The sequence below is a fragment of the Ahaetulla prasina genome, chromosome 4, assembly GCF_028640845.1.
Source record: "Ahaetulla prasina isolate Xishuangbanna chromosome 4, ASM2864084v1, whole genome shotgun sequence".
Classification (NCBI taxonomy): domain Eukaryota; kingdom Metazoa; phylum Chordata; class Lepidosauria; order Squamata; family Colubridae; genus Ahaetulla; species Ahaetulla prasina.
The window spans coordinates 141,827,860-141,842,289 of record NC_080542.1 but is presented as its reverse complement, the minus strand read 5'-3'; the positions used below and the strand labels follow the sequence as shown (position 1 = coordinate 141,842,289).

The 14,430-nt window shown below is 40.6% G+C and overlaps 1 protein-coding gene across 12 annotated transcripts in view; it reads right to left on the bottom strand.

Annotated features, from left to right (window-relative positions):
• XYLB (xylulokinase) overlaps window positions 1–14,430 on the bottom strand; it is a 201,322-nt gene that overhangs the window by 52,836 nt on the left and 134,056 nt on the right. For all 12 annotated transcript variants that reach the window (XM_058184406.1, XM_058184398.1, XM_058184402.1 and 9 more), the window contains 2 exons: window positions 12,551–12,638; window positions 8,043–8,137 (listed from right to left, as the gene is read on the bottom strand). In XM_058184406.1, the coding sequence (XP_058040389.1) occupies window positions 8,043–8,137; window positions 12,551–12,638 (183 nt within the window). The remainder of the gene's footprint in view (window positions 1–8,042; window positions 8,138–12,550; window positions 12,639–14,430) is intronic.

Genomic DNA, 14,430 nt, shown 5'->3' with positions numbered 1-14,430 from the left:
ATTTTCACACCTGCAACCGCTGCAAAAGTCCCATGTTCACGTGATCAAAATTCAGATGCTTAGCAACTGGCATGTATTTATGACGATTGAGCTGTCCCAGTTCACCTTTTGTGACCTTCTGATAAGCCAAGTCCATGGGGAAGTCAGACTCATTGAAACAATGGGTTGCTAACTTAACGACTGCAGTCATCCACTTAACGACTGTTGCAAGAAAGGTCGTAAAACGGGGCAAAACTCAGTTAAACAGCGTCTTGTGTGGCCATGGAAAATTTGGGCTCATTTGCGGTTGTAAATTGAGGATTAACATCTGTATAGTTTCTTCTTCTTCTTTTCTCTCTCTCTGGAATAAGGATCCTTATCGGACGTCCCTGTTCATTATTTCCAAAGAAGCCTGTTGGGGGTTAGCTGATAGACCAGGAATCCACTGGATCTAGCAAATTCTGTTAAATCAGGGTGTCAAACTCAATTTCATTGAGGACCTCATCAGGATTGTCTGACCTTGGGAGGGATGGGTGGGCATAGCCAGAGTGAGAGTGGCCAGTTCATCACTCGCGCTGGGGGACCCTGTGGCGGCTCAAGCTCTCTGCCAGCGAAAATAGGCTCCCAAGCTCCTAAATAGGAGCCTAAATAGGCTCCCAAGCTGCAACGGCCTCCTGCAACCCTCTGCCAGCAAAGACGGAGCTCAGGAGGACCACACACAGCCCTCCCAAACTCCATTTTCGCTGGCAGAGGCACCACGGACTGGTCCTTTGGTATTTCCATGGCAGCCACGCGAGCCAGATCTGAGCATCCATGGGGCAGATCCGCACGCCCCACCCCACCCCTCCCCACCCCAGCCTTGAGTTTGACACCCTTGTGTTAGAGGAAACACATGTTGTGATCAAGTAATTCACAAGTCTAAGAGAATGTGCTCATTCAGAATTGCAAGATGGTTATGGGTCCTACAACGCAGAAGAGTTAAGAAACTGAGGGAGGTCCTTGCTCTCTGAGCTTGCTTGTTTTCTTGCAAACGTTTTATTACCCTTACGAGGTAACATCATCAGTGCTAGATCAAGAAACTGATAGCCACCTAGCTCAAGATTATTTTTACTGTGACAGCTACAGTAATGGAATCTCACAAGATTGAATGCGTTCCCCCCCTCCCTTCATGTATTTTTGTATGAATTAGAGAGGGGCTTCTCTGAGACAGTTTTTCCATTTTTGTTTTTTATTTTTGGTCCAACCACTAGCCCATCTTATCTGACCATTGTCTTAGTAGTCCTTCATGGCCATTCCCTCTGTCCTCCACAACAGTACATGGCTCAGTTTTAGAGCATGTCAAATTTTCGAACTTTCAATCTCTAAACATTAGGGGTGCTCAAAAGTTGTGACACGCCTCAGGGATTGTAAAGATATTTTGGTTACTTTAATATAATTTAAATGTGCTTGGTAAGTCACTACATAAATATTGTAACTTTTTAATGTTTTGTTTGTTTCATTTAACAAAAGCCTGATGTTTAGGTACAGTGGTACCAGAAGTGGGTTTCAGCAGGTTCTGACCAGCTCTGGAGAACCGGTAGCAAAAATTTTGAGTAGTTCAGAGAACTGGTAGTAAAAATTCTGACTGGCCCCGCCCCCATCTATTCTCTGCCTCCCGAGTCCCAGCTGATCAGGAGGAAATGGGGATTTTACAGTATCCTTCCCCTGCCACGCCCACCAAGCCACGCCCACCAAGCCATGTCATGCCCACCAAGCCACACCCACAGAACCGGTAGTAAAAATTTTGGAAACCCACCACTGAGTGGTACCTAATCCTTTATTGGTTCCAGGAAGCGTGAAACAATTTTTCCCCATAAGGAATAATGTATTGAGTCACAAAGAAGCCAACAGTGACTTCTAACTTATGTGTTGAGTACCAAACAAATGAGTATCGGGACCAAATTTTCACATCAAAATGCTTTGAATACCAAATTGGACAAGTTTCAAAACAGCGGAGTACCAAGGTACCACAGTATGTGAAAGAGACAGGTAGTTCTCGACTTATAACGGTTCGTTTAGTGACTGTTCAAAGTTACAACGACACTGAAAAAAAGAGACATTTTTCATACAACTGTTTGAAATGTGTTTGAATATTAGTATCCGAACAAACAACATTCAGACTAATTTTCATCTCATAAAAAGGTATTTAAAGACCTGTGTTCTGACAGACAAGCACAATTCAAAACGCACTGACGATGTCTCCTTGAATGGTGATGAAAAATTTGCAACCAAATTGCCAACCCCAGAGCTACCAACAGTGGCAGCAACACTGTAGTCAGACAATTAAAATTCAGATGCTTGGCAGCTGGTTCTTATTAATGACAGTTGCAGGGTCCCACGGTCTTGTGAACACCTTTTGCGACCTTCTGACAAGCAAAGTCAATGGGGAAGTCAGATTCATCTAACAACCATGTTACTAACTTAATAACTGCAGTGATTCACTTAACAGGTTTGGCAAGAAATGGGGCAAAATTCAGTTAACAAATGTTAAAGCAACAGAAATTTTGGGCTCAATTGTAGTCATAAGTCGAGGATTACCTGCATTTGATTTCAGAGATGGAACAGTCAGGGGGAATCTAGAATGTAGAATTTTTTTTAATAGAATAGAATAGAATAGAATGTATAATCAATCATCCATTTACGACCTGTCACTTACATCAGTCAACAAAAAGATACTTATGACTCAGTTTTGATACCCTCCCCTTCCTGGTCATGTGATTGCATTTTGGGTCCTCAGCAACCCAATTTGCATTTACAGCCATTTGCAGCACCCCGCAGTCACATGATCACAGTATATAGTGTTTTTTGCTGAAAAATAGCTTTTAAGACCAGTTTCCAACCAAAAAAATGTTCATTGTGGGCACTGGGTTCACTTAATGACCGCACTATTCACTTAACAACTGCCGCAAAAAATATTATAAAGTTGGTCATATGATGACCTCTTTAACAACCGGAACAACTTGCAACCATAATTTTGGGCTCAATTACAGTCATAAATCAAGGACTACCTACAATATAAATATTTATGGTAAACCACCTTGAGACTTTGGTGATGGCTATATAAAAAAGCTAAACAAATGAATAGAATAGAATTTTTATTGGCCAAGTGTGATTGGACACACAAGGAATTTGTCTTGGTGCATATGCTCTCAGTGTACATAAAAGAAAGGATCCGTTCATCAAGGTACAACATTTACAACACAATTGATGGTCAATATATCAATATAAATCATAAGGATAGTATACTGGCAGTCGTAATTTTGATGACAAATTTTTAAAAGTTAACAGGGTCCAAATCTGAATTTTGCCAGTTTTAAAACAGTGGTTTTCTTCAAATATTTTTCCCCTGAGAACTACTAAATTCTAAATTAAAACAACTATACATTAAACATGTAAATTTTAAAAATGAGTCATAAAATCTAAATTTAGCAGCTAAAGTTGTAAATTTTAAGCCGAAATGAAATAAATCTGACGTGAACAAATTCCTCTAACTGCATTAAACTGACTGTTTCTCTTAAGGCTGGTTTCTGCTATGACTGACTTTTCGAACTCGGTCTGAAATAGGCCCTAAGAGTTGTAAACCTAATTTTACACAGCTTCTTTTCCAAAAACTCTACACTACTAACTAGAGAATACAAAACATTTGCCAGACCTATTCTTGAATATTGCTCATCCGTCTGGAACCCATACCACATCTCTGACATAAATACAATAGAAAGAGTCCAGAAATATTTTACTAGAAGAGTTCTTCACTCCTCCGAAAACAACAAAATACCCTATACCAACAGACTTGAAATCCTGGGATTAGAAAATTTACAACTCCGTCGACTTCGACATGACCTGTGTTTAACACACAAAATCATCTATTGCAATATCCTTCCTATAAAAGACTACTTCAGCTTCAATCGCAATATTACAAGAGCAAAAAATAGATTCAAGCTAAATGTCAACCGCTTCAAACTTGATTGCAGAAAATATGACTTCTGTAACAGAGTTGTTAATGCTTGGAACTCATTACTTGACTCCATAGTCTCTACCCAAAATCCCAAAAACTTCAAACAAAAACTGTCTACTATTGAACATGAATGTTCTTAGCAGGTGTTTTAGTGAGTATATCCATGATACCCCAAGAATTCATGTAGAGGCCTGTTTAAAACTATTTATGATAGCAGAGATAAAGTGTCTCAGTGTCAAGATCCAATTTTCCTTCCAGGATCAACGGGGGCCAAAGTTTGACTTTAAAAAAAAACCTTTTTAATAGTTTTTTTATACAGGAAGATCTCAACTTACAATCACAATTGGGACCAGAATTTCTTAACAGATTAACTGAGTTGGAAGGGACCTTGAAAGTCAACTAGTCTAACCCCCCACACAAGCAGAAGATCCCACACCGTCTCTGACAAATGGCAGTCCAGTCTTTCTTGAAAGCTTCCAGTGGTGAAGCTCCCACAACTTCTGAAGGCAAGCCGTTCTATTGGTTGATTATTCTCACTATCAGAAAATTTTTCCTTATTTCTAGGTTGAATCTCTCCTTGTTCAGTTTCCATCCATTATTCCTTGTCTGGCCTTCAGGTGCCTTGGAAAATAGCTTGACCCCTTCCTCTCTGTGACAGCCCCTCAAATATTGAAACACTGCTATCATGTCTCCCTTGGTCCTTCTCTTCACTAGATTAGCCAGGCCCAGTTCCTGCAACCGTTCTCCATATGTTTTAGCCTCCAGTCCCCTAATCATCTTTGTTGCTCTTCTCTGCACTCTTTCTAGAGTCTCAACATCTTTTTTATAATGTGGTGACCAAAACTGGATGCAGTACTCTAGGTATGGCCTTACTAGGGCTTTATAGAGTGGCATTAGTACCTCATGTGATCTTGGCAGTATCCCTCTGTTAATGCAGTTTAGGATTGCATTGGCTTTTTTTGGCTGCCGCTGCACATCGCTAGCTCCTATTTAACTGGTTGTCCACTAAGACTCCAAGATCCCTCTCACAGTTACTGCTATTAAGCCTGCTTTCCCCAGTCCATATGTGTACTTTTGGTTTTTCTTGCCTAAGCGTAAGACTTTACTTTTCTCTACACTGAATTTGGTTTTGTTAGATAGAGCCCAGTGTTCAAGTTTGTCAAGATCCATCAACTTACAATCCCAACTGGGACCAGAATTTCTGGTTGTGCTAAGCAAGTGGATGTGCCCAATTTTTTTGCCATGGTTGTTAAGCGAAACATTGCAGTACAGTGAATCATAAAATTGTTCATCAAATCCGGCTTCTCCTGTTGACTTTGCTTGTTGGAAGCCGGCTGGGAAGATCCCAAAGGGCCTTCAAATAATTTTAAATACACACCGGTTGTCAAGGGCCTGAATTTTGATCAGGTGACCATGGGGATGCTGTAAGAGTTGTAAGCGTGAGGATCTGTTGTTAAGTCATTTTTCTCTGTGCCATTGTAACTTCCAATGGTTGCTAAATGAATAGTTATAAATTGAGGATTTTTTTTTATTTATTTGAATTTATATCCCGCCCTTCTCTGAAGACTCAGGGCGGCTTACATTGTGTTAAGCAATAGTCTCATCCATTTGTATATTATATACAAAGTCAACTTTTATTGCCCCCAACAATCTGGGTCCTCATTTTACCTACCTTATAAAGGATGGGAGGCTGAGTCAACCTTTGTACTTGTACTGTGGTTTTGACAATGCAAGAACACCAGAAATCCCAACAGAAATCCAGTAGCATCTACACTGGGAAGGTCAGGGGTCAATATCAGCAAGATGGTTGAGGGAACATCAAAACCCAAGTCCCCTCCCCCCCTCCCACTTTTGAACTGCACTTGGAAACCATGACACACCATTAACTATCTTAGCAATCTGGAGCCCTCCTACAGACGTTTCTGAATGTCAAGGACTATAGAAATAATGTTTGTGTAACTTAATGCCATCCAGAAATAACCCTTTTCCATAAATTAATTCTACCCATTTTTTTTAACCAGATGCTGCAGAATCAGCTATAGGGGAGACAAAACGTTTGTGTGTGTGTGTGTGTGTGTGTGTTGTTGTGTGTGTGTTTATATATTTGCCTAAGTGTATATAAACAAATATATATATATATATATAAAAACAAATGCAAACCCGTGTAAATTTTGCCTTTTGAAGGTTATTTATACGGAAGTGTCTGTTTGCATTTCTTTTCTCGCTGAAAACACCTATTTTGTATACCCTGAAAGCAAACTGGAGGGTCTCTGATCAAGACAACACTTCACACAGTTATTTTACAGAGAAGACAGCACTTAACCTCTGGTCGACTTTGAGGTTTATAAAAAGAACCATCACTTAAATGAAAGCTGCTAAACTCAACAGAACAGAATCAGAAAGACAAGGAAGATGCAGCCTGTTAAAAACAGAACTAAACTGACTCATCAGATTATAAACTTCCCTGGCAGTTTTCATATTAACACTCTGGATTATTGGCAAACTCTCCGGCTTCTGCCACGGTGATACGCGTGGAGGAATCCATACCGCCAGCAGACAAAACCGTACAGTTTTCTATCACGGGGAAATGAGGGAGGCCAGGGGGAGACAGTATGGGGGCATCAGAGGTTGTCTTCTCCATAACACAGGAAAACCTAGGATTGACATCTCACCATCAAGGTAAATAGAAACACAGCACAACGGAAGGCAGGCATAGGGATGCCCCAAGGGTTTGTCCAATGTAATTTGATATCCCGACTATGTTTCCCAGGAGCTCTGGAATCCCAGAGAAGTTCATCCAGATCCACGAGGACAGACAAAAAAAATATAAATGCCCGCCTGCATTAATCTCCTTCAACTACTAGGCAGTCAAGAATTCAATATTGGCCTTGGGTTCTACAGCACATGTGTAATTCAGGAAGCAAGCCTGGGTCAGTGCATTCATAATACGCCATAATGTGAGGTTAGGATTCACCAGGGAATAACATTTTTGTGGGAAGAAGTATCGCTTCTTCAATGAGTGCTCTAAAGCAGGGGTCTCCAACCTTGGCAACTTTAAGATTTGTGGACTTCAACTCCCAGAGTTCCTCAGCCAGCAAAGCTCTGGGAATTGAAGTCCACAAAGTTGCCAAGGTTGGAGACCCCTGCTCTAAAATATAGGTAAGCAGCCTGATGGCTTCCAGGTGTTTTAAACATATGCCTCATCCAATCTGTCCAGCAGCAAGGGACTGTGGGACCTATAGCCCAAAACATCTGGAGGGCATCCTGTTGTATGCCTCAATGCTAAAGATATTTATTATGTACATATTTTATTTATTTATTTATTTATTTAATCAAATTTTTATACCGCCCTATCTCCCGAAGGACTCAGGGCAGTTTACAGCCAGATAAAAATACAGAAATCATACACAATAAAAACTAAGTAAAAAACTTATTTAAATAGGCCAAAATTTAAAATTACAATTAAAATGATAAAACCCCATTACCTAAAAATTAACAACTAACCCCAGTTAAAATTAAGTAAAACTTTTAATCCAGTCCCGCTTGGATAAATAAATGCGTTTTCAGCTCACGGCGAAAAGTCCGAAGATCAGGCACTCGGCGTAAACCAGGGGGAAGTCCAAAGCGTAGGAGCTCCCACAGAAACCGTCATAAGTAAATGCCAGTTGCCAAACAACTAAATTTTGATCACATGACTGTGGGGATACTATCACAGTCATAAGTCATTTTTTTTCACGGTCACTAAATGAATGGTCCAATGTTTACAGGGATTCTCAGTCATCGAGGTCATGGTTGTCCCAAAGGTGCTTTTTTTCAAGAACCAAGTGGACTTTCTGGTTTTATTTTGAAGGCGTTTCGCTTCTCATCCAAGAAGCGAAAATGAGAATGAATGAGAAGCAAAACATCTTCAAGGAAAGAAAAATGAAGGAAGTCCAGTTGCCTCTTGAATAAAAAAGCAGCTTTGGGATAAATGAATGGTTGTTAAGTCAAGGACTACCTTGTGTGACCGTTGTAATTTTAAAGCCAATAGGACTAAGGGGAAAAAAAATAAATAAGGCCGTCTCCTTACCTGACTTGCGCCTACAGCTGGAGTAGCAGCTAATCGGGGCCCCGGTGCTGATTTCACAACATCGGTCAAGGACAGTCCTGTCTCTGCCACAAGTCCTAGGAATAAGATCAATGGGGAGAAACAAGATGAGGAATTGTCTGAACTCCTTGGCAGATGCATATGTTGCATTGATCTTCCCCAGACGGGTCAGTCTTCAGAAGTGAAGGATAAAGAGTAAAGATTTTATTTTCAAATGCACGGATCTAGGCATGTGGGGGTCTCAGAGATCACATCTGGGTCAATAATTCAATTTGTCCCATGGAGGGTAAAGCTGGCCACACAGTTGCAAGTTCAACAGTATCAGTGATCGCTGAAGAATGATGATAAGGCAGCCACGAGAGGCGGACTGGTGAAGAAGGAATAAATTGAAGGCCCAGGACCGTTTTCCTTTTAAAAAGGAGGTGTACAAAGGGGAAACTTCATTCAGCCTTATAAACAAGGCCGCTGACCAGAATTCATGGTCTGATTCAAGAGGATAAGCCCTATTAGTGCACTCATTCAAACACACTCACACAAAGTAGTGTGGGACTTGCCTTGTGGGACATCCAAGTCTAAAGAAAAACCTACTTTGGGAGGGTGGGTTTTTATTCGCCAAAGACAAGACCAGGGTTTTCCGATCTTGACCCTTGGGGAATTCTGGGAGCCCACAAGTCTTAAAGTTGCCAAGTTTTGAAAGCCCTGGTCTAGAATATAATAATTCAGGAGCCTTTTAGAATACCACAAAGCTGCTCTTGGCCAGAGAGTTAACACAAAGATACATTAGTTTTATGTGACGTTAAAGAAAATACAGGACTCTTCCACAAAAGTTGATTTATCATTAGCAGCTACAAGGAGAACCTTTTCATAATTTTTTTTAAATTTGCATTTATATCCCGCCCTTCTCCGAAGACTCAGGGCGGCTTACACTGTGTTAAGCAATAGTCTTCATCCATTTGTATATTATATACAAAGTCAACTTATTGCCCCCAACAATCTGGGTCCACATTTTACCTACCTTATAAAGGATGGAAGGCTGAGTCAACCTTGGGCCTGGTGGGATTTGAACTTGCAGTAATTGCAAGCAGCTGTGTTAATAACAGACAGACTTAATCTGCTGAGCCACCAGATGCCCATAATCCTGGTGACCAGAACTGTATTGCTCTGAGACAGGGATGTCAAACTCAAGGCCTGGGGGGCTGGATCCAGCCCGTGGGGTGTTTAAATCTGGCCCGCAGAGCTGCCCTGGAAAAAGCAAAAGACCAGCCACAGAGCCTCTGCCAGAAAAACGGGCTCCCAAGCTCAGTTTTGAACTGTGACGGCCTCCTGCAACCCTCTGCCGATGAAAACAGATCTCGGGAGGGCCACATGGAGTTCGGGAGCCCATTTCCACTGGTCCTCCACAGGTGCCCCCAATATGAGTGATGTCAAGCCAGCCACGCCCACTCCCCACCCCCCCCCGAGGTCAAACAAAACCCTGATGTGGCCCTCAATGAAATCGAGTTTGACACCCCTATTCTAAGAAGCATTATAACAATATAACAATTACAACAATACACAAGAATAGATTCAAACTTAGAAGTGAACCGCTCCAATCTCGATTGTAGAAAATAGGACTTCAGTAACAGAGTTGTTAATGCCTGGAATGCTCTACCCAACTCCATGGTCTCATCCCAAAATCCCCAAAACTTTAACCTAAGACTGTCTACTGTTGACCTCACCCCATTCCTAAGAGGTCTGTAAGGGACATGCATAAGAGGACCAACGTGCCTACCATTCCTGTCCTAATGTTCCCTTTGATTGTATCCAATTCGTATGGTTATTTTATGCTTATACTTAGAATAGAATAGAATTTTTATTGGCCAAGTATGATTGGACACACAAGGAATTTGTCTTGGTGCATATGCTCTCAGTGTGCATAAAAGAAAAGATACATTCATCAAGGTACAACATTTATAACACAAATGATGGTCAATATATCAATAAATCACAAGGATTGCCAGCAACAAAGTTACAGTCATACAGTCATAAGTGGAAAGAGATGGGTGATGGAAACGATGAGAAGATTAATAGTAGTGCAGATTTAGTAAATAGTTTGACAGTGTTGAGGGAATTATTTGTTTAGCAGAGTGATGGCCTTCGGGAAAAAACTGTTCTTGTGTCTAGTTGTTCTGGTGTGCAGTGCTCTCTCTATATATTTATATATATATATACTTATATATATTGTTAGTATGTGTTTGACAAAATAAATAAATAAATAAAATTAAAATATGCAGGAAGCCCTCAATTTATCACCACGGTTAGACCAGAATTTCTGTTGCTAAGCAAGGTAGTTGTTACATGAGTTGCATGGTTTTTTTTTACAAATGTGTTGGCTATAGTTATGTGACTCACTGCAGTTATTAAGTGAATCATGCAGTCATTAAGCAAAACTAGCTTCCCCCCATTGAGTTTGCTTGTTGGAAGAATGCACTGATAAGGTCCTCTTTTTTTAAAAAAGTCCTGCCTTCCTCCTCCTCACTGTACAGCTATGGTTATCTCAGTTCCCCACAACATAGCAGCCCCATCCTTCATACACATGCTGCCCTTCCGGGAATGAAGACTAGAAGCGATTGATTCATGGAGCCACAAAGCCAACTTAAGCAGAAAAGGCCATGGGGTGGGTAGTGGAAAAGAAGCATTTTTCTTCCACTGTAAGGGGCCCTCCTCCATGGCATTTCACATGGTTAATAAACCACCCACCCTTCTCCGATTCCTCTCACTTTGCAATACAGCTACTCCTCAACTTACAACCACAATCGAGTTCCAACATTTACGTTGCTAAGTGAGACAGTTGTTAAGTGAGTTTCGCCCCATTTTACGACCTTTCTTGCCACTGCTGTTACGCAAATTACTGGAGTTCTTAAGTTGGTAACATGGTTGTTAAGTGAATCTGGCTTCACTGTGGACTTTGTTTGTCAGAAGGTCACAAAAGGGGATCACGTGACTCCAAGACATATATGCACACCCGTTATGGTCCTCTTAGGAATGGGGTGAGGTCAATAGTAGGCAGTTTTTGGTTGAAGTTTTTTGGATTTTGAGAAGAGACTACAGAGTCAGGTAATGAGTTCCAAGCGTTAACAACTCTGTTACAGAAGTCATATTTTCTGCAATCAAGATTGAAGCAGTTAATATTAAGTTTAAATCTATTGTTTGCTCTTGTATTGTGATTGAAGCTGAAGTAGTCTTTAACAGGAAGGACATTGCAATAGATGATTCTATGAGTTAAACACAGGTCCTGTCGAAGGCGGCGGCGTTCTAAGTTTTCTAAGCCTAGGATTTCAAGTCTGGTGGGATAAGGTATTTTGTTGTTTTCAGAGGAGTAGAGAACTCTTCCTGTAAAATTCTTCAGGTAGTCCTCGACTTACCAACCACAATTCGGACTGGAAGTTCCGTCACTAAGCCAGGTGGCTATTAAGCGAGTCGTGCCAGATGTTATGGCCCTTTTTTGCTGTGATCATTAAATGAATTACCATGGTTGTTAAGTGAATCTCATGATTGTTAAATTAATCCAACTTCATTGACTTCGCTTGTTAGAAGCTGGCTGAGAAGGTTGCAAATAGCAGACATGTGACCCTGGGAAACTACAAGTGTCTTAAATCCATGCTGGCTGCCAAGTGCCCAAATTTTTATCATGTGACCATGGAGACGCTACGATAGTTGTAAGTCAATTTCTTTTCCAGTACTGTTCGAGAATGATCAATGCGGCACAAGAAACCACTGGTTGCCCTCTAACACCACTGGATGACATCACCAGGTCTCGCTGCTTTAGCAGACTAAGGAAGAAACTTAGAGATGATTCACACCCTGGTCAGTGTCTCTTCCCACTTCTACCATCGGGCAGAAGACATCAAAGCATGGCCAGCCGAACAAATAGGTTTGAAAATACTTTCTATCCTTGGGCTGTCAGAGTCTTAAACACAACCACAACCACTCCGCACACAAGCAGAAACATATGTCTAGTTTTTCTTTTTTTTTTCTTTTTCTCCCTCCCCCTCCCCCAATTACTTGCATAATCCTTATGATTTATATTGATATATTGACCATCATTTGTGTTGTAAATGTTGTACCTTGATGAAGGTATCTTTTCTTTTATGTACACTGAGAGCACCAAGACAAATTCCTTGTGTGTCCAATCACACTTGGCCAATAAAAAATTCTATTCTATTCTATTCTATTCTATTCTATTCTATTCTATTCTGTTCTGTTCTGTTCTGTTCTGTTCTGTTCTGTTCTGTTCTATTCTATTCATAGGGATTATTCTTTATACTATTTATGTTGTTTGTATTTTTTGTCATGGATTGCACCAGTGAGGCTAAAACCAATTTCGTTGTATTCATGATGTACAATCTCAGTAAAGGCTTATACTAAATGGCTAAACAAATGGTCATAAATTGAGAATCAACTGTAATGGCTGTGTTCCCTATGCTTTCAGAGTCTTCTGGCTGACGTACCATGGATGGCCCTGTAAGCGGAACCTAAGCAGGCTGAATTAGCCGTATCAATTATGTAGACTGGAACATTGAAGACATCGGACAGGATCTGAAAAGGGAAAAGAAAAAAGTCCATCACAACTTGATTAAGAAGCAAAAATCACTCTGCAGTTTGCTTCCGTTGTCAAGACAGGCAAGATTTGCAGCCAGAAGAGATCCGATGCCAGAAATCACCACTGGGAAATTAATTAAAAAGTAGCTTAAGGCATCTTTCGGATGGAGAGGCGGATCAGCAGAAAAAAAAATAATAGGTAATAGGTTAAAGTTAAAGTTGGCGGATAAGGCTCTGGGGATGTAGGTTGAAATCCATCCTCAACCACGGAACCTTATGATGTAGAAGAACACAGGAATAACTTTGACGAAAGAATGGATGAAAATCATTATAGGAGAAAACATCAGTACTCAGGCCTGGGAAAATAAGGGAAAAAACACAGTATACCTCAAAATAAACTTTCCTTGTTTCTTTTTGGTATAACACAAAGTAGATAGAAACTCCTGTAGGCTTTCAAGATTCTTTTGCTACACTGTACGACAATAAAGTAAATTCATCTGATGTTTTAGTCAGTGACTGTTTCCTGGCCTATCTCAAAGAACGATACAAAATGACTTTAGGCCAGCTGCTCTTTCTCAGCGGACTTCAAGGCCATAAGGTTGTGGTTGGGATAAAATGAAGGGGAACTTTCATCTGAGCATCCCTCACACCTTGGAAAAAAGGTGAGTTATAAATCTAATGCCTGCATCCAGTTTTGCATCCAGTTTTGGTCGCCACGATGTAAAAAAGATGTGGAGACTCTAGAAAGAGTGCAGAGAAGAGCAACAAAGATGATGAGGGGACTGGAGGATAAAACATATGAAGAACGATTGCAGGAACTGGGTATGTATGACTGTATGACTATAACTTGTTGCTGGCAATCCTTATGATTTATATTGATCATCAATTGTGTTGTAAATGTTGTACCTTGATGAACGTATCTTTTCTTTTATGTACACTGAGAGCATATGCACCAAGACAAATTCCTTGTGTGTCCAATCACACTTGGCCAATAAAAATTCTATTCTATTCTATTCTATTCTATTCTATGTCTAGTTTAACAAAAAGAAGGACTAGGGGAGACATGATAGCTGTGTTCCAATATCTCAGGGGCTGCCACAAAGAAGAGGGAGTCGGGCTGTTCTCCAAAGCACCTGAGGGTAGAACAAGAAGCAATGGGTGGAAACTGATCAAAGAAAGAAGCAACTTAGAACTAAGGAGAAATTTCCTGACAGTTAGAACAATTAATAAGTGGAACGACTTGCCTGCAGAAGTTGTGAATGCTCCAACACTGGAAATTTTTAAGAAAATGTTGGATAACCATCTGACTGAGATGGTGTAGGGTTTCCTGCCTGGGCAGGGGGTTGGACTAGAAGGCCTCCAAGGTCCCTTCCAACTCTGATGTTATGTTATGTTATAGATTATGGAGAGTCCCTGGATTCTGTAAATCCTATCAAATGAATCCAGTTTTATGGAAAAATACATGAGGATGGGTCACTTGGCAGCAATTCACCATGAGCCAAAAATCAGTTTAAAACAAGAGCGGGAATGGAATTTTAAAGTTATCCAATACCGTCTGCATTCTGTTTTGCGGCTTGCAAGCTAATGGGCAACTGGGTTTTTAATCAAAAGCCAGATCTAAAGAAATATTGCACTTATTAAAACCAAACAGTCTGCTGGAGATCATATTATTTTTGTCAGAGATGTCTCAGGATTTGGGAAGAACCCCAATAGCCAAAATCTGGACTACTTTTCACATTAAGCCTGCAGTAAAAGAATATTTCCCTTCCAATCCTGGAGTGTGCAAATA